The sequence below is a fragment of the Stomoxys calcitrans genome, chromosome 2 (assembly GCF_963082655.1).
Source record: "Stomoxys calcitrans chromosome 2, idStoCalc2.1, whole genome shotgun sequence".
Lineage (NCBI taxonomy): Eukaryota > Metazoa > Arthropoda > Insecta > Diptera > Muscidae > Stomoxys > Stomoxys calcitrans.
Genome location: NC_081553.1, coordinates 45272030 through 45292086, shown reverse-complemented (window position 1 = coordinate 45292086; position 20057 = coordinate 45272030). Strand labels below are relative to the sequence as shown.

The following is a 20057-nucleotide window of genomic DNA, read 5'->3' as shown; positions in this document are numbered from 1 at the left end:
AGTAATATGGCCATAAGGGCAAAAACAATTGGAGGCCACCGTGATGCAGAGGTTAGCATGTCCTCCTATGAAGCCGAATGACTGGTTTCGAATCCCGGCTTGAACATCAAAAAATTTTTCAGCGGTGGTTATCCCCTTACTAATGCTGGCTACATTTGTAAGGTATAACATGGCAATTTTTAACTTCTCTACCAAGTGGTGTCGCAATGGGTCACGCCGTTCGCACTCGGCATAAAAAAGGAGGCCACCTGTCATTGAGAAGTATCCCCTGTTCCTTAATGGAATGTTCATTTGAAATTTAGTTTAGTTTGAGCAATAACAACCAGGGCGGTAAGGTCATGAACAGTCTTGCAGTGTAAGAAGAAGATTTGGGTGCCGAGCTATAACGGAGTAAAGGAGAATGAAAGGGCAGTCGATCTGGCGGTAAAGGCCAGAGACTGTCAATAAACTTGATCAACCCAAAGCCTTTCGGATCGATGCAGTCCCAGTTAATGAGTGGGCGGCGAACACGCATGTGCAACAGGGCAATGGTCGGTAGGAAGGCGAAAATGCTATGGGGTGATCCGAATCGTGAAAGGACGAGGCTATTACTGAAAGAAAGTAAGAATGAGGTCAGTATAGCTTTTGGTATCATAACGGGATACATAGGACTTCGAGCTCACTTATGGTAAATCGGTGTGGCAAGTGATATCATGTGTAGGGCATGCGGGGAAGATTATGAGACGTTGCAGCATTTTCTTTTTCATTGCCCGGCTTTTGCGTCTAACAGATACCGGCACTTAGATGGGAACACTATACCAGACATGAACCAATTTAGGGGAGTGGCATGGAAAACAATTAATAATTTTGTAAGAAGCACGAAATTCCAAACTAAAAATTTTCTTTTTCGAGGTTAATTCCTATATCCTATATAGGGCACATTTTCTCGTCCAATTTGGTTAAAATTTTGATGAACTTGTTTGTTATAACTTCCAACAACTGTGCCAAGTATGGTTCAAATCGGTCCATAGTCTGATATAACTGTCATATATACCGATCTCCAATCTTGACTTCTTGAGCCACTAGAGGGCGCAATTATCATCCGATTTTGCTGAAATTTTGCACGAAGTGTTTTATTATAACTACCAACCACTGTGCTAAGTGTGGTTCAAATCAGTCTATAATCTGATATAGCTGCCATATAAACCGATCTGGAATATTGACTTCTTGAGCCACTAGAGGGCGCAATTCTCATCCGATTTGGCTGAAATTTTGCATGAAATGTTTTGTTATGTGTATCAACCACTTTGCTAAGCATGGTTTAAATCAGTCCCTAACCTGATATAGCTGCCATATATACCAATCTGGGATCTTGACTTCTTGAGCCACTAGAGGGCGCAATTTTCGTCCGATTTGGCTGAAGTTTTGCATAAAGTTGTTTGTTATGACTTCCAACAAATGTGTTAAGTATGGTTCAAATTGACCCATAACCTGATGTAGCTACCATAGAAACCGATTTTGTATCTTGACTTCTTGAGCCACTAGAGGGCGCAATTCTCTTCCAATTTGGCTGAAATTTTGCATGAACTTGTTTGTTATTACTTCCAACAACTGTGCCATGGCTCAAATCGGTCCATCTGAAATAGCTGCCATATAAACCGATCTTGACTTTTTAAGCCTCTAGAGGCCGCAATTCTTATCCGATTTTGCTGAAATTTTGTACCATGGCTTCTCCCATAACCTTCAACATACATGTCCAATATGGTCATAATCGATCTGTAGCCTGATACAGCTTCCATATGAACCGATCTCCCGATTATGCTTCTTGGGCCCCTACAAGGCGCAATTCTTATCCGAGTGGACTGAAATATTACCCAATGACTACTACTATGGTCTTCAACATTCAATTCATTTTTGGTCCGAATTCGACTTGATATATATACAATAGCAAAAGAATTCTCATCCTTTTTTCCCTGTTTGACTAAAAAGATATGCCACGAAAAGAACTCGACAAATGCGATCCATGGTGGAGGATATAAAAGATTCGATCCGGCCGAACTAAGCTAGCTCTTACTTGTTAGTTTTTAGAGCGCACAATAAGCCGTTTACTGGCTTAGGTGTAGGTCCATAGTGGCATGGGGCGGAATAATATCCGCACCCTCTTTTCAACCTAACCTAATCTAAGGGAGAAGGATCTCGTCGTCTGTCTGTAATTGCTTGCGTCACTTTGTCCCTTATCGTCTTGGACTACTATAAGGGCCTGAATTGGCTACTTGAGGAAAACTATTGTGACCACCACCTTTCATCTCTTTGTTTTCTTAAAAAAACTTCTCTCTCGATGCAATTTTATATTTGGAAATATTTTTCTGTAAGTTTTGTTTTTAAAGAAAATGACACTTAAATTTTTTTGTGGTTATTCAACAGGTACCCCAATATATTCTGGATGATGGTTATCGACGTCGAGAATATTGTAAAATTGTTTGTACACAACCCCGTCGAATCGCCGCTATTTCAATTGCTCAGCGTGTTTGCACAGAGCGTGGATGGGGAAATGGCACAGTAGTGGGTTACAAGGTAAGTTATGCTGTAGATGAGCCTTAATGAAGCCTTAAGATAGATTTATTTGACACTTCTATAAAGGAAGGCTGTCAAATAAACCTATTTCAGAGCTACATTAAGTTTTGTGAATACCGGTTATAGTATTCACATATTTTACACTTAAACGAAGTGTAGTCTTGACATATCTCTAAGAAACAAATCTTCCAATTTATTTTCAATCAATTGTAAATTGTGTTTTAGGTTGGTCTTCATGCAAATCTGTGCGAGGACACTCGTCTTGTCTACTGTACTACAGGTGTTCTGCTGCAAAAGCTTATAGGTGAGAAAACCTTGACACCCTACACTCACATCATACTTGATGAAGTACATGAACGTGATCAGGAAATGGATTTTTTACTGATTGTTGTGAGAAGACTCCTATTGACGAATTCAAAGCATGTTAAGATTATATTGATGTCTGCAACAATGGACACAACTGAGGCATGTATAAAAAACTGTAGTAATAAAATCATTTGAATAATTTGTATTTTATTTTATATTAATTTTTAGTTTGCAAATTATTTTTCAATACGAAAAAATCCTGCACCCGTTGTAAAGGCCGATACACGACGTCTGTTTCAAGTCAAAGAGTTTTATTTGGATGATTTAAATGATCTAAACAATCATGTAAGTTGAGCAAATTTGCTGTATAAATATAGAAATTCTTTAACCAAACACTTTATATATATATACTCTCGTTTTCTTTCTGCAGAAAGTCACTGTTGAGTTAGACCGGCCAGGCATTACAACGGACATGTTTCATTTGGCTTTAAAATTGATTGTGATCATCGATAACATTGAGAAACAGGATGCAATTTTAAATCCAAATTTGGATGAATCCTCAAGTAAAACTTCAATTTTAATATTTTTACCTGGTATCAATGATATCGAACAAATGTTAAGGAAGATTCAGTTGCTGTGTCAAACAGAAAAGTAAGTTTTTTACTGGATAACTGATAATGTATATCAGCAAAATAAATTATCATAAGCGATCTTTGGAGGTTATATAAGATTTAGCCCGGCTGACGACTATTTTTATAGAACTAACGATTTTTTCTATGTTTTTAATTTATTTAAATTTTTCAGAGATAAAGTGAAACTATGGTGCATTCGCTTGCACTCCGTCGTATCGCCAGAGGAACAAGTCAAAGTTTTCCATCGTCCTCCAAAAGGTTATCGCAAAGTAATTTTAGCTACTAATATTGCGGAAAGCTCAATAACCGTACCAGACGTTAAGTACGGTAAATATAATTTTAATAATAAAACTTAATTAAAAACCAGTAAGGAAAGGCAAAAGTCGGGCGGGGCCGATTATATAATACCCTACACCACCGCGTGCATGTAGTACTTTTTTATGTAGAACTTATGTCGAAATCTAGTCAGACTTTAATTTGGAAACCAATTGAAAAAGCAATTTAGAACCTTGTAATATTTCCCTACCATAGGACAAAAGATTTGGATTTCCACATCTTTAAAAGGCCATATCGGATAAAAGATTATATGACAGTTATATCGAAACCAGTGCCAATTTTATTGACACATACTGGGACATAAAGAGAAAATCTCACGCTCTATATTGTAAAGATGTGACCAAAATTATGGAATTTACTGTCTTAAAAGTCCATATCGGATGAAATATACACATTGGAGCTATATCTAAATTAGGAATGATTTAAATGAACTTTTGCGCACGTATTTAGACGTCAATTTAAACGTCTCATGCAAAATCGGACGAAAATTGTGGATTCTACAGCCTTAAAAGGCCATATCGGACGAACGATATGTATGGGTGCTATATCTAAATCCAAAACCGATTTTTATGAAATGCACACATATGAAGGCGTCAAATAAAGCAAAATTTTGTAAAGATCAGACCAAAATTGTGGCTTCTACAGCCTTTATAATGGTTCAATAGTTCAAATCGGGTGAAAGATATATAGGGGAGCTATATCTAAATCTGAACCGATTTTGATTAAATTTTCCAGATATGTGAAGATCAGGAACAAAACAGTCCGTTCCAAATTTTGTACAGATTGGTTGAAAATTGTAGCTACTACGGCCATTTAAGTGCAAATTGGACAAAACATATATATGGGAGCTATATCTAAATCTGGACTGATTTTTATGAAATTTTGCACACATAAGGAGACGTCAAATAAAACACCCCATGCCAAATTTTGTAAAGATAGGTAAATTGTGGCTTCTACAGCATTAAACGGCCATATCGGATGAAAGATATATATGGGAGCTATATCTAAATCTGGACCGATTTTCATTAAATTTTCCATACATATTAGGACGTCAAATAAAATACCTCCGGCAAAATATTTTAAAGATCGGACTAAAACTGTGGCTTCTACAGCCTTAAAAGTTCATATTGTATAAAAGATATATATGGGAGCTATATCTAAATCTGAACCGATTTTTATGAAATTTTGCACACATATGTAGACCTCAAATAATATACCCAATGTCAAATTTTGTAAAGATCGAGCGAAATTGTGGCTTCTACAGCCTTAAAAAACCAAATCGGATGAAATATATATATATGGGAGCTATATCTAAATCTGAATCGATTTTTACCAAAATCAACAGCGTTTATCCTTGGGCCACAAATGTGATATGTTCGTGATGATTGGACTAGAAATACGACCTGCACTTTGATTACAGAATACATGAACTCAAACGGACGGACAGACGGACATGGCTAAATCGAATAAGAAGGTGATTTTGAGTCGATCTATTTTCGATTTTTCGGCAACAACTTTTTATACCCTCCACCATAGGATGGGGGTATACTTATTTCGTTATTCTGTTTGTAACTCCTCGAAATATTCCTCTGAGTCCCCATAAAGAATAAATATTCTTGATCGTCATGTCATTTTAAGTCGATCTAGCCATGTCCGTCCATCCGTCTGTCTGTCGAAAGCACGCTAACTTTCGAAGGAGTAAGGCTAGCCGCTTGAAAATTTGCACGAATACTTCTTATTAGTGTAGGTCGGTTGGGATTGTAAATGGGCTATATCGGTCCATGTTTTGATATAGCTGCCATATAAACCGATCTTGGATCTTGACTTCTTGCGCCACTAGAGTGCGCAACTCTTATCCGATTTGGCTGAAATTTTGCATGAGGTGTTCTAACAACCGTGCTAAGAATGATTCAAATCGGTCCATAACCTAATATTGCTATCATATAAACCGATCTGGGGTTTTGACTTCTTCAGCTTCTGCAGGGCGCAATTCCTATCTCGATTCGGCCCATTTACAATCCCAACTGACCTACACTAATAAAAAGTATTTGTGCAAATTTCAAGCGCCTGGCTGACTTCATCAAAAGTAAGCTTCTTTCGACAGACAGATGGACGGACGTGGCTAGATCGACTTAAAATGTCATGACTATCAATAATATATACTTTATGGGGATTTGGACGCATATTTCGAGGTATTACAAACAGAATTGATGAAATTACTATACCCACTACATCCTATGGTGAAGGGTAAAAAATGTGCAAAGATACACAAAATATTGAAAAAACTTTAAAATCTAAACAAACCATTTGACATAAGAGTATATTTGGATACAACTCTGAAATTGGAAAATTTTATCAACTGGGCTTATGACGTTACCATCTTAAATCTACCTAGAATGCAAGCATTTTGTTTGTAACTTTTGCGAATTTTATCTACACTCAATTTTTGAAATTTGGATATTTGTTTATATTTAAGTTTGACTTTCTTTCAGTTATTGATTTCTGTTTGACTAAGGTTTTGGTTACCGATAGCTCCACCAATTTTACCACACTTCAATTGAATTGGGCCTCTAAGGCAAATTGTCGCCAACGATCGGGTCGAGCGGGACGAGTAATGAATGGACGTGTTTATCGTCTGGTTCCTAAAGCCTTTTATAAGGTAGGTAAATAAAGGGTGATTTTTTAGCGTAGTTTTTGTTTTAAATCCAAAAAAAAAACACGAAATGTGCATTGCAATTATTCTTTGTCATTTACTTTAAGTTAACACTAAAACGTCCAATAAAACTATTTAATATATTGCCATTTATTTTTAAAAAAATCTTATATATAAAAATCAATTTGTGTTTGTTTGTATGTTTGTGTGTTCCTTATATTAAGCGAAATTTTGTGTGCTCTCATATAGTACCCTAAAAATAAAAATTTGGTATCCAAATTTCGGATGGGGTACCTAGGGGGGCCGCCCCACCCTAAAACCTACCAAACATATATTTACACCAGTCACTACAATATGGGACTCAAATGAAAGGTATTTAGGCTAATAAAACGTATCTGATAACCGATTGTCGGACCAAGTGTTGGGGGGACCACCCCGACCCCCAAAACACCCCTAAAACCCACTAAATCGGACATATTTACCTACTATGGCAATATGGGACTCAAATGAAAGGTTTTGCGAGTAGAATACGAATCTACAATAATATCCCAATGTGGGACCACGTTTGTGGGAGTCCACCCCTTCCCCAAAACACCCCCAAAACAGGACTTATTTACTGACCATGGCAATATAGGACTTAAATAAAAGGTATTTGAGTGTAGAATTCGAATCTGATGTCTAAATATGGAACCAAGTGTTTGGGGGGCCGCCTCTCCCCGAAAACTTCGCCCAGAGGACACAAATTTACGACCATAGCAATATGGGGCCCAAAATGAAAGATCTTTGGGAGTAAAACCGAATCTGATATCAATATTCGGGAAAATTGCCTATGGGGCCACCCCACCCCCACACCACCACCCAAATAGAAACTATTTGCTGACTGTTGCAATATGAGGCTCAAATAAGAGGGTTTTTAGAGTAGAACACGAATCTGATATATATTTTCAAGGCCAACTCACTGAGTGGCCGCCCATTCCCCAAAACACCCCCCAAGCCGGTCATGTTTGCCGACTATGGAAATATGGGGCTCACATTAAAGGTATTTGGGAGTAGACGACGTATCTGATATCAACATTAGGGGCCAACTGTCTAGCGGACGTCCCACCACCATAACAACTCCCAAATGGGACGTATATGCTCACCAAGACAATTTGGGTCTTAAAGAGAATGGAACTATTGTAAATATTTATAGTTTTTGGGGTCAATACCCCAAACTGGAAATATTTGCTGACTTTTGCAATAAGGAATTTAAATGAGATTAGAGGTTTAAATAAATGATATATAGATATGTGAGAATAGAGCACGTTGTTGATATATTTTCCGGGCTTAGTGTTTGGGGGACCACTCCAATCCCCAAAACACCCCTAAATCGGACATATTTACCGACCATGTAACTGAGGAGGTATTTGGGGGTAGAGCAAGAATTGGAACCCACTTTCGGGACTAATTTTCTGAGGCTCAACGCCTTTCCCAAAATACCACACAAACAGCAATTTTTTACTAACCATCGCAATATGTTGCTCAAATAAAGGTATTTGGGAGTAGAATACGAATTTGATATCCAAATGTAGGACCATGTATTTAGGGCATCACCCCTTTTCCAAAACACCCCCAAAGGAAAACAATTTTTCGACCATGCCAATATGTGGCTCAAATGAAAGGTATTTGAGATTAGAAAACAAATTTGATAACCTATTTTGGGGACATGTGCTTGGGAGGCGCCTCATCGTGTAAACTTCCCTAAACCAATGGTAATGTGGGGTTTAAATAAATGGTATTTGATAGAAGAGCACGATGCTGATATTTTTTCAGGGGCAAGTGTCTGGGGGACCACCTCACCCCCGAGAACACCACTAAATCAGACATCATGAGAATATCGGGCTGGAATAAAGTATTTTAAGAATGGAGTAGACCTTACATCCAAACTTAAATTCGTAGACCAATAACGACCACATGGGATTCAGATAAAGGCACTTATATTGTTAAACTGTTAGTCAAGCGATATATTGGGTTGCCCAAAAAGTAATTGCGAATTTTTCATATAGTCGGCGTTGACAAATTTTTTTACAGCTTGTGACTCTGTAATTGCATTCTTTCTTCTGTCAGTTATCAGATGTTACTTTTAGCTTTCTTTAGAAAAAAAGTGTAAAAAAAATATATTTGAAAATTCGTAATCCTTATATCGGCAGACAAAATTTCTCTGAGTGTACGTATATATTAAACCATTAATAAGCCTAATCGCTGAGCACAATTTGCCGATAGAACATTGAATTTTCATTGAGCTCTTTTAAGCACGAATATTGATAATAAATTTCAACGTTTTGCAGTCGTTGCCCTTTTGTGAGTTTCTCGATGATGAAATGGCAGAGTATACTGAACACTTTTCCATTCTACGTATTAAGAATTGTACTTCATTTTGTTGTTTTCACTCATATATAATTCATTTAGATTTTTCTTTATAATTTTTTTCACCAATTACAGGATTACCTCGATGAGTTTAGTATACCGGAAATGTTACGTTGTCCTTTGGAAAATGTGGTCTTAAAAGCTAAACTCCTCGATATGGGTTCACCCCCTTGTGTTCTTGGTCTAGCCATGAATCCGCCCATCTTGAGTGACATACAAAATACGATATTAACTCTGAAAGAGTTGGGTGCCTTATACAAATGCACTGAAGGTGTTTATAAAACCGATGATGGTGATTTGTCGTATATAGGTCGCATAATGGCCAATTTACCGTTGGATATAAGACTTAGTCGACTCATTGTTTTCGGATACATTTTTAGTGCTTTGGAAGATACCATAATTATAGGTAAGTGAAACATTTGGTGGCTGTAGTGCGATAACAGATCCTGTTGACGAGTTTATGCGTTAGGTCAATTGCTTTAAGGTTAATTTGTGTAACGCTTTCTAGTAATACCAGTATAAGTTCCCATCTATGGCATAGCTATGGCTGTATAGTGCGAGTAATAGTAGATAGAGAAGTCATACTTTTTTTGAATTAACTGGTTGTTTGCCGATTTTATATGGAAAACAATAAGCCACATTGCGACTGGAGTCCAGTAAAATCGTAAAGTATGGAGGCTACCATAGTGCAGAGGTTAGCATAACCGCCTATGACGCTGAATCCTGGCGAGAACATCATATACAAATTTCCAGCGCTGGTTATCACCTCCTAATTCTGGCGACATTTGGGAGGTACTGTACCATTTGGTATCGCAGCCATGTAAAAACTTCTCCACAAAAAGGTGTCGCACTACCGCACGCCGTTCGGACTCGGCTATAAAAAGGAGACCCCTTATCATTGAGCTTAAACTTGAATCGGACACCACTCAATGATATGTGAGAAGTTTGCCCCTATTCCTTATTGGAATGTTCATGGGCAAATTTGCATTTGCATGATCCTGCTCACATGTGGTCCATTTCTCCAAGGCGGTACACGGCCATAGGGGTTATTAGCATATGTACACATGGGATCTAAATATTTTACGAAGAATTTTTCTCCCAAACACTCCAAATACTCTAAGGCAGACCTGGTGGTAAACGCTGAGCTGAGCTTCTCGTGCCGTCAGCACGAGAAGCTCAGCTGAGAGTGACCGGGCGCGTCCACAGGTTGCGAATAGTACTTCGTATACGTAGAAGATGAAATGACAGTGGCGGAAAATCAGCGATGTCGAGTAGAGAGTTTCATTGAGAGAGGCCGTGCGGCACTGGGTCTTGCTTAAATACTGAGTACCTGTGATACTCGATGTCAAAGCGAGTTATTGACGCCGTTAAATTACAAATGGCCATAACGTTCCCGCTGCGATCGGTATTATGGGCCGGAACGAGTTTGCTCCCCTATATATCTTAACGAGGATCACCATCTCCACATACAAATGTGGCTACAACAACAACCAATCTCCGATGGAAAGATCAAGTACATGAAGACATCTCGAAACTAGATGTAAGAAATTGTAGAAGAAGTGTAAAAAATCGAGGCGCATGGAAATCTATTCTGAGTTCGGCTACTGAAACAAACGGTCTGTGACAGCCAACTTAGTAAGTTGTTTAAGTGCGGGCCAGTTTACCTCCAGGGACACAAATATTTGTAGGAATATATGGATAGGCGTGTGGTCCTTACACTCTTCCCCGTCTCTTGTTGTTGCAGCCAAATAGTCCCATGTGAGGGTGGCGATCCTTGGACAACTACCTTTGGGAAGCTATGAAATCAAAAATTTAAGCCCTCTGTTTTGGAAATAATGTGCGAGTGTATCTCATCTAGGAACTTACAACCAATTTTTAACAAATTTTTATTTCTTTTTTTTTTGTTTAGCCGCCGGTTTAAGTGTTCGTTCCATATTTCGTCCAGGAAATTTTAAACAGCTAGGCGAACTTAAAGCCTATATTCAAAAGCTTAAATGGGTTGATGGTTCTGGTTCAGATCTTTTTGGTATTCTTAGAGCCTACAAGGTAAGCTTTCACCTATGATTAATTCCATACTTCATTAACAAAATTTTTTTCTGGTTCTAGGAATGGCTTACCTTAGACCCCGAAGATGATGATGGTCAACATGCCTGGGCTAATCGTAAATTCATAAATTTACGTTCCATTCGTGAAATGCATCTATTAATCGATGAGCTGAAACAACGTTTGGCTGCTTTTGGCATTAAGACAATTAATATTTATGCATCCCCCATCTGGGAGGAATGGGAGCAGGCTTTAATATTGAAAACAATTATTGCTGGAGCATTTTATCCCAATTATTTTGTTTACAGTAAGGTTCAAAATCCCGATAATGAACGTGAAAATTCGCATACATTGTGTGGTCACAATCCCAATCGCACAGTTTTCTTTACCAATTTCAATACCAATCACATTGGACAATTGTATACACGTTCCATTAAGGAGCTATTTAAACCAGCCAATATTAATCCGAAAAATATTGATGTCATCTTCTTGGCGAATTGTGAACGAGTTTTGGTGGTATTCAAGGACGATGTGGAAGGTGATAACGATGATGATGGTGAGGAATGTATTAAAACTCCTGGTTCGGCATGTGCGGAAATTTATAAGGCTATTCGTATGCGTTCCTTAAATTTGCCCAATTCAATTGATGTTATGGAGTAAGTAGCTAATTTTGGCTTAGGCAATTAAAATTTTAATTTGATTTGTCGGAGAAAAAATGTATGATTATTTGTTGAATGAGTGAGGGATGAAATGAGAAAATGAGTACCACCATGAAGTATTTATACAATGAAATGAGTTTTACTTCACAGATCACGAGCCGGTGTCAAGTATGCCGAAGAGCGTGGCTTGGGAGCTATGTGTGATGGAGCTTGGAAACCCACCAAACGTCTGCTGGTAAATGCTGAGTTAGTTGTTTTACCTTCAGTGTTCCAAAAAGATATAAGCGGCTACATTACTCATGTAAGTATGGATGTGTGCTCTTTTTTATACCCACCACCGTAGGAAAGGGGGTATATTCATTCCGTTTGCAACACATCGAAATATCAATTTCCGACCCTACAAAGTATATATACATTTCGGATCGTCGTAAAATTCTAAGACGATTTAACGATGTCCGTGTGTCTGTCCGTCCGTCTGTTGTAAGCATTCTAGAGCCTTCAAAAATTGAGATATTGAGCTGAAATTTGGCACAGATACGTCTTTTTGATGCACGCTGGCAAAGTTCTTGAACGGGCCAAATCGGACCATATTTGGATATAGCTGCTATATAGACCGATTTTCCGAGAAAGGGTCTAATGCCCATAAAAACTTCATTTTTCATCCGATTTTGCTAAAATTTGAAACATTGAGAAGTTTAAAGCTTCCCGACAACTGACCCAAATATGGTCCAGATCGGACTATATTTAGAAATTGCTACCATATAGACCGATCTCCCGATAAAGGGTCTGAAGTCCATAAAAGCCTTATTTATTACCCGATTTCGCTGAAATTTGCAACAGTAGGTTATTTAAAGCCCCCCAACATCTGACCTAAATATAAATTAGATTGGTCCATATTTAGATATAGCTGCCATATTGACCCATCTCCCGATAAAGGGCCTGAAGCCCATAAAAGCTTTATTTATTACCCGATTTCGCCGAAAATTTAAAACAGTAGGTTATTTTAAGCGTCCCGACATCTGACGTAAATATGGTTCAGATCGGACTATACTTAGATATAGCCATCATATCGACCGATCTCCCAATAAAGGGTCTGTTGGCCATAAAAGCTTTATTTATTACCCGATTTCGCTGAAATTTAAAACAGTAGGGTATTTTAAGCCTCCATATAGACCGATCTGCTGATAAGGGGACTGAAGCCCATAAAAGCTTTATTTATTACCCGATTTCGCTGAAATTTGAATCAGTGAGTAGGTTAAGATCCCCCAACATCCGACCTTAATATGGTTCTGATCGGACTATATTTAGATATAGCTGCCATATAAACCGATCTGCTGAGAAAGCGTCTGAAGGCCATAAAAGCTTTATTTTTTATCCGATTTCGCTGTAATTTGGAATAGTGCTCAGTTTTAACATCCGACCAAAATATGGTACAGATCGGACTATATTTAGATATAGTTGTTATATAGACCGATCTGCCGATAAGAGGTCTGTAGCCAATAAAAGCTTTATTTATTACCCGATTTCGCTGAAATTTGAATCAGTGAGTAGGTTGAGATCTCCCAACATCCGATCTAACTATGGTTCTGATCGGACTACAAGATATAGCTACCATATAGACCGATCTGCCGATAAGGAGACTGAAGCCCATAAAAGCTTTATTTATTACCCAATTTCGCTGAAATTTGAAACAGTGAGTAATTTTAGGCTTTCCTAGATATGACTTAAATATGGTTCAGATCGGACTATATTTAGATATAGCTACCGTATTAACCGATCTGCCGAGAAAGAGTCTGTAGCCCATAAAAGCTTTATTTTTTATCAGATTACGCTGAAATTTGAAACAGTGAGTAGGTTAAGATCTCCCAACATCCGACCTTAATATGATTCTGATCGGACTATATATAGATATAGCTACCATATAGACCGATCTGCTGATAAGGGGACTGAAGCCCATAAAAGCTTTATTTATTACCCAATTTCGCTGAAATTTGAAACAGTGAGTAATTTTAGGCTTTCCGACATATGACTTAAATATGATTCAGATCGGACTATATTTAGATATAGCTGCCATATAGACCGATCTGCCGAGAAAGAGTCTGTAGCCCATAAAAGCTTTATTTTTTATCCGATTCCGCTGAAATTTGAAACAGTGGGTAGTTTTAGGTCTCCCGACATCCGTCCCAAATATGGTTCGGAACGGACTGTATTTAAATATAGCTGTCATATATAGACCGATATGCCGATTAAGGGTCTGAAGCTCATAAAGGCATTATTTATTACCCGATTTTGTTGAAATTTGTGACTTATATTGGGTTGCCCAAAAAGTAAGACGACTCAATGTGCGTGTCGAAATTGGGTGCATAAGTTATCCAATTTCCACCGGATTGCGACGAAAGGGGTTTTCCTTCTATACCCGAGGTGGTGGATATCCAAAGTTCGGCCCGGCCGAACTTATTGCCTTTTTACTGGTTTTCTCTCACCCTCACTTCAACATGTAGTGAATTAAAATTTTAAATCATTTCAGATTGAAACCTGTAGCAAATTTTATTTTCAACCTCTTTCGGAAATGGTGCGCATAAATGAAATTCAAGAAATGCTTCAAGATGCCAATGAATATGAGGATTTGAAATTTCCCCATGCTGGAGCTATTGCCAATGGTATGATAGTGGCAGCACCATTTGATGGCAAATATCATCGTGCGAAAGTTATCAAAATTATAAATCAATCGAAACGTAATGTGCAGTGCAAGGTAATGAAAGAAAAAAAAAAAAAACAGAACTACGCAAAATGTATTAAATTCGGCTATGTGGAACAGTTCAAGCAAATTAGCAAAGGGTATTCAATGGAGAGAAGATTTGAGGCTTTAAAGGTCAAATGAGTGTTACATCTATTTATGGACATATTTGGATTGTATTTGGTTTGGATGTGGGAAGTAGTAAAATAATGTCACGTTTAAAATTTCAATTAAATCGATAAATTTCGATAGATGGAAGCATGTACCGGCCAATATATTCTCTTAGTTTTAACCTCAAAGCAAATGTTGTTTGAGGTGCATATGACGATGCTGATGTTATAGTTATTAACTTTCAGTGTTTAATAAAAGAGTGAAGGGCAACTCAACGCAACGCAACGGTATCCCGAATCTCATTAAAGACGACCAGATATTCACTGACCCGGTTGATAAGGCTAACCTGCTGGCTGACATGATTGCGGGAAATTCTTCCCTGCCGGAAAGCGATCAAGCACTCCCTGTTATGAAGTCGTACCTAGTTCCATGCCTCAGACATTAGTCAAAATGGTTCTTGCAGATCTCGACGTAAATAAATCTCGTGCTCGGATGGCATATCGTCACTTGTTTTATGCAAGTGTTTTTCGGCGCTTGCTCGTTTTTTGTTTAATCTTTTCAATATTGCCTACCGTACCAACGTGCAGCCTATTCCCAAGAAGGGTTAGGCAACCGACCCTGCGAATTGCCGACCAATAGTGTTATGTTCCGTGTTCTCAAAGGTTATGAAGAGCATGGTCGATTACTATCTTGTGAGCTACTTGGAGTCCAATGGTCTTCTTAGCGACCGACAATATGGGTTCCACAGAAATCGTTTCACGGGTGAACGTTGGAGTAGCTCTATTCATCCGTTCGGTGAGAGTAAGGTCGTGGCTCTGGATATCTTCAAGGCATTTGATAGGGTCTGGCATGCTTATCGCTTTTGGTGTCGGTAATAACTTCGCTCGATTTATATCGAGTTTTTTAAGAGATTGCACTATAGGAGATGTTGTAGATGGGTTCTCATCTGGGTTGACCGCAGGAGTACCACAAGGTTACGTCCTTTCTCCCTCTGTTTTTCTTATTTTCATGGACGATCTACTGGGTCTGGCTTCGAATGTGATCTACTCGTTTGCGGATGACAGCAACCTCTATCATACATTTTCATTCGACCATAGGCCGAGTCTTCGAGAGATTGAAGACAGGAGGCGGATTATAGACGTAACACTCTGTCAGGATTTGCTGGCTATTTCTGAGTGGGTTCGAATGAACAGAGTAGATTTTAATGCACGCAAGACGCAGTGCTGTTTGCTGTCCCACAAACGATTCACTGACACTTTACAATCGTCAATATCTATCGACGGTGTAGATATCGAACGGTCAGAGGTTCTTGATGTTCTGGGCATGAAGATTCAATTTGATGTCCGTTGGTCAAAAGATTTATTCGAAGTGTCGAAGGAAGCATTCAAGTGTTTGGGCTTTCTTAAGCGGTGTAAGAAATATTTCACTCTCTCTGATCTTCTTAAGATCTACATAGGTACATTAGGCCGAAGATGTAACATAGCTCGCATATATGGGCCGGAGCTCCAAAATCATATTTGGAGCTGCTTGACCGTGTCTAGAGGCGGGCGTTGATGTTGATTGGACATGGTAGGGTATCCAACTCTATTGTTTCCCTTGAACATCGTGGAAATGAGGGTTGTGTGGCGTTGTTCTATCGATTCTATATAGAGACCAAACGCCGTACATGTCATCTGATGAATTTAACCTACCTCAGCAAACCAAAGTAGTTCTACCATTGCTACCTCTCGGCAGATGTAGTCGGCTCAATTCCTACTGGGCAAGGACTAATGCCGACGTTCAAAGTTTGTGCCGTGTTTGTCAGGTACCAAACGCCGCCTTTTCATCTACCCAGTCAATCCTACTTGACTCACTATTACATCACTCTAGACCAGTGATGAGCACACTAACATAGCTGAAAATAATAAATTGTGTTTGTATGAGGGGTAGTAAATCCCACCCAATCAACGAAGTGTAAAATAACAACAATGCGTAGAATGAGTTGCTTATACTGTCCGTGTTCGTTTGTTTGTTTTTCCTATGCTTGCGAGCATAGGCATTTCTATGCTGTAGACACACGTCCTCCGAGTTGTAGAGTTCCTAGATCTGGCGATAATCTGGCTTATTCGTCAGTACAAGTCCTCTCTGCACTTATTAGTCTGCTCTCCACTGGTCGGTTCTCGACCCCTTAATAGACCCCCGCTTCGCCAAATTTGTAGCTGGTATCACGGCGAACTCCAGATCCATGTCTGACAAAGTCAAATCCCCCATCATGCCCATTGGAATACTCACCTGACTTGAATCCAATGCATGATTCATAGTGCCCCATTGTTGGCGCTTTTAAATAACCAATGGTCATGACGAGCTTGCTCATCTATGTAGCTTAACGAGAAACGCCACCTCACATTCAAATGTGGCTACAACAATTCGCTAAGCTTCTCTTGATAACGATGAACACTATACAGATCGGAGCTCAAGTTCCAAACTGGGTGGTGCTCATAGTTTTCACGTGCCGGGGGCCAGAAAGGTTGAACTTGCTGAGCCTACTTGTTCTCTCCTCATTATTCGGTTCCTTTTCTTGTTCTTGGAGTGCAGATCAATGGAGGCCCACCGCGACATCAAGTATCAACGAAGCCCCTGACTACAATGCTTGAAATGTCAATAGACACGTGGTCGTGTAGTACCATGACATCAATGGGATTCTTTTTCGGTAAATTATAACTACTATCTCCAGCAGTAGAGATTTGGAGAAAGTCCCGCATACCGTGGAAAGGATCGCCGTTCCCCTCCACTCTTGTCAGTTAGATCTTACATCGAAGTCTAGCTAAGTTAGGTTAAGTTGGAAGGGAATGACTCAAAGATTTTAGTCTTTGCATCTGCATAGGCCATCATGTGACTCTTCCTCTTCACTCAACAGTAAAACCCGCCTGGAAGACAGATTTCAAAGCACTTTCTCGTACCACTTTGCCGCTTTGACGAAGGCCTTGTATTTGTTTGGGCTAACGCCTCTGTGCCTAGTGCCTAAAAAAAGAACCAAATACCCTATGACCGATACAAGGAAGGGGTTCACTACGGACTTAGCAGTACATCGACTTTTCATTTTCCTCTATGTCCTTGTGCCCCATCACTCAACAGTGGGTTAAGTTATGGTATTCCTGTAGACGCATCTATAACTCCCGGCAGCAGCCCAAGACCTTGAATCTCACACACGCACTGTTTAACGCCTTCAACGTTGGCTGATTATCGCTTAAAATATATATTTCCGATCGGCCGATATCCATAGACAACACAAGCTCAAGCAATCACCTCTGCTTGATAGATGCTGCAATCATCCATCATCCGTAAGACGACATTGGTATCGAGTTCGCGGCACTAGATACCACACCCTGTTCTATTCTCCATCTGTGAAACGTTGCTGCCTGCAAACCTCACCCGCCCTTTCTGCCAAGTCTTGCTAGCTTTCTATGGTTGCCCAACTCACACGTGGCTTCATATGACTAAAATTTTTAAAATAAACCAATTATCCATTTTTGTTTGTTTTTTCCAGGTTTTCTTTATCGATTATGGAAATGTAGGCCTGATTGATTTTCAAGATTTGCGTTACCTATCGGAAACATGTAAATACTTGTCCGATATACCGCCACGTCTTTTCCAATGTCGTCTGGCCATGGTTGAGCCATCAACACTGAAGTCCCCAATAGGCAAATGGACCGATGCGGCCATGGAATATATGCAAGAGCAGGCTGATGCGGGTGTAGTAGAAATTGAAATTTTTTCAGTGGTGGATGGTATATCGAATGTCATCATTAAAAAGGATGACAGCACAATAAATCATATATTGGTAGAGAAGGGTTTGGCGCGTAGTGCCGATGAAAGTTTTATGTCCAAGGTGAGTCAAAAATTATAAAATTGTCAGTGAGGGAATATCTTAACTTTGCTGCTCTTTTTTGTTTTATACAGACTGATCACGATTTTCGCATTCGCAAACAATCGGTGGCAAATCGCTTCATGGATGATGATCATTCCAGACAAAACGAAGAGTATTTGCGCACAATTAGACCGGAAATTGATATGGACAGTGAACCACCACCCAAGGAGTTGTGTACCAGGTCCATAAGACTTCGTGGTCCTTATAGCGCTCTTGAGGTTAATATATTCTCTGCCATTCGAATTGGTACCTGGAAATCGGTACAAATCGATAGAGAATCTGTTAATTATGTTAATCTGGACAGTGACCCGTTTGATATGTATGAACGCATGATAGTGGCAGCTGGTGTTACAGAATCTCCCAATGGTGACACACTGATAGCCAGAGGTACCTCAAGAATGCCCAATATGCATGGATTTGGTGCTTTTATGACCATGTTATTCTGTCCTACCATGCAAATTAAATGTAATAAAACTCGTACAAAATATGTAGCCATTCTGGCTGGCCTGGGTTACAATGAAGACAACTATATACCTCTATATGGAGAACATGATATTGTTCTTAACTTGGATGTTGATATTTTACCTGATGATATAGAATTGGTAAATGGTCCAAAGTGCATATAAATGAGTTCCTCATTAAAGTAATTGTTTTTGTATGTATTATAGATTAATGAAATTCGAGCCTCTATGGACAGGTTACTTTATGTAGAACCCCAAGAGGAGCGTCCTAATATTCATCCCAAAGAAATAGAAACTAGCATATTGTCAATTAAAACTCTTTTATTCAGGTAATAAATATACTGCATTTTCTTATATCCACCAGCACAGGATGAGAGGTTTATAAGTGGAAATAATTATCTATGGACCCTATGATCTCGTACTTGCAATTTTCCATTTCACAAAAATATAATCTTTGCAGACTTCTTAGCAAACAGCGTAAATATATTGAAATTCATGTGGATGTCAACGATAACAAGTGGGAGAAATTAGACGAAAATGAAATTGTCAATCCCTCATCATTAACCAGGCAACGTTCCCTATTTCCTTGTTTGCCTCAATTGCGTTTGTATGATGAGAAGTTCGATCGTACACATTCCCTTAACATGCATTGTCATGAATTACATCGTCTTAGACAATTGTAAGTTGATTTAGGCTAAAAAAGGTTAAAACTAGTTTTACTTAAGTGATTACTTCAATATCGTTTTATTTATTCCAGCGATGGCACTATTCAAGCCACAACATGTCTTCTCTGTGGCGTAGCCCTTGATAATATTGTTCAACTTCGAATACATCTTCTATCTCAATTGCATCGGGATCGTGAGCATCAGATACAGTTTCAGCCTACACAAACATAATTAGGATAAGTAAAAAATGGACAAATGCCAATTAAAGTGTATAAGAATTGATTAACAATAAAAGAAATGTAATGTAATTTTGGTATCGGTATGTATTACATTATCTTGCCAAATTGAAAATGTTTCGTTAGTGTAAATATCGGCTTTCAAAGTATATATAACTTTAAAAAATATCTCGATCCAACCTTATGGCGGCCTTGGCTGGCGGCCTATGAATTTCTAAAAATGATGTGCTTAATTCCTCAACTAGGTTGGAAGAGGATGACACCAAGATTTGTCTTAGCCTACACATAGGCCATAGTAAGGCTAATGGTGGTTCCTCATGCACTCTTGTCCTACTCTCCACCTCAACACAAG

General features: G+C 38.9%; 1 protein-coding gene across 1 annotated transcript in view; it reads left to right on the top strand.

Moving 5' to 3' along the window:
* LOC106088166 (probable ATP-dependent RNA helicase spindle-E) overlaps positions 1-19777 on the top strand; it is a 28110-nt gene extending 8333 nt beyond the window's left edge. Inside the window, exons 3-18 of the mRNA XM_013253550.2 lie at positions 2404-2553; positions 2779-3018; positions 3088-3204; positions 3290-3510; positions 3664-3818; positions 6320-6486; positions 8962-9292; positions 10796-10932; positions 10993-11585; positions 11739-11889; positions 14116-14340; positions 17963-18304; positions 18376-18945; positions 19012-19133; positions 19265-19483; positions 19562-19777. Coding sequence (XP_013109004.2) covers positions 2404-2553; positions 2779-3018; positions 3088-3204; positions 3290-3510; positions 3664-3818; positions 6320-6486; positions 8962-9292; positions 10796-10932; positions 10993-11585; positions 11739-11889; positions 14116-14340; positions 17963-18304; positions 18376-18945; positions 19012-19133; positions 19265-19483; positions 19562-19700 — 3879 coding nt within the window. The 3' untranslated portion in view covers positions 19701-19777. The remainder of the gene's footprint in view (positions 1-2403; positions 2554-2778; positions 3019-3087; positions 3205-3289; positions 3511-3663; positions 3819-6319; positions 6487-8961; positions 9293-10795; positions 10933-10992; positions 11586-11738; positions 11890-14115; positions 14341-17962; positions 18305-18375; positions 18946-19011; positions 19134-19264; positions 19484-19561) is intronic.
* Positions 19778-20057: the final 280 nt, after the last annotated feature.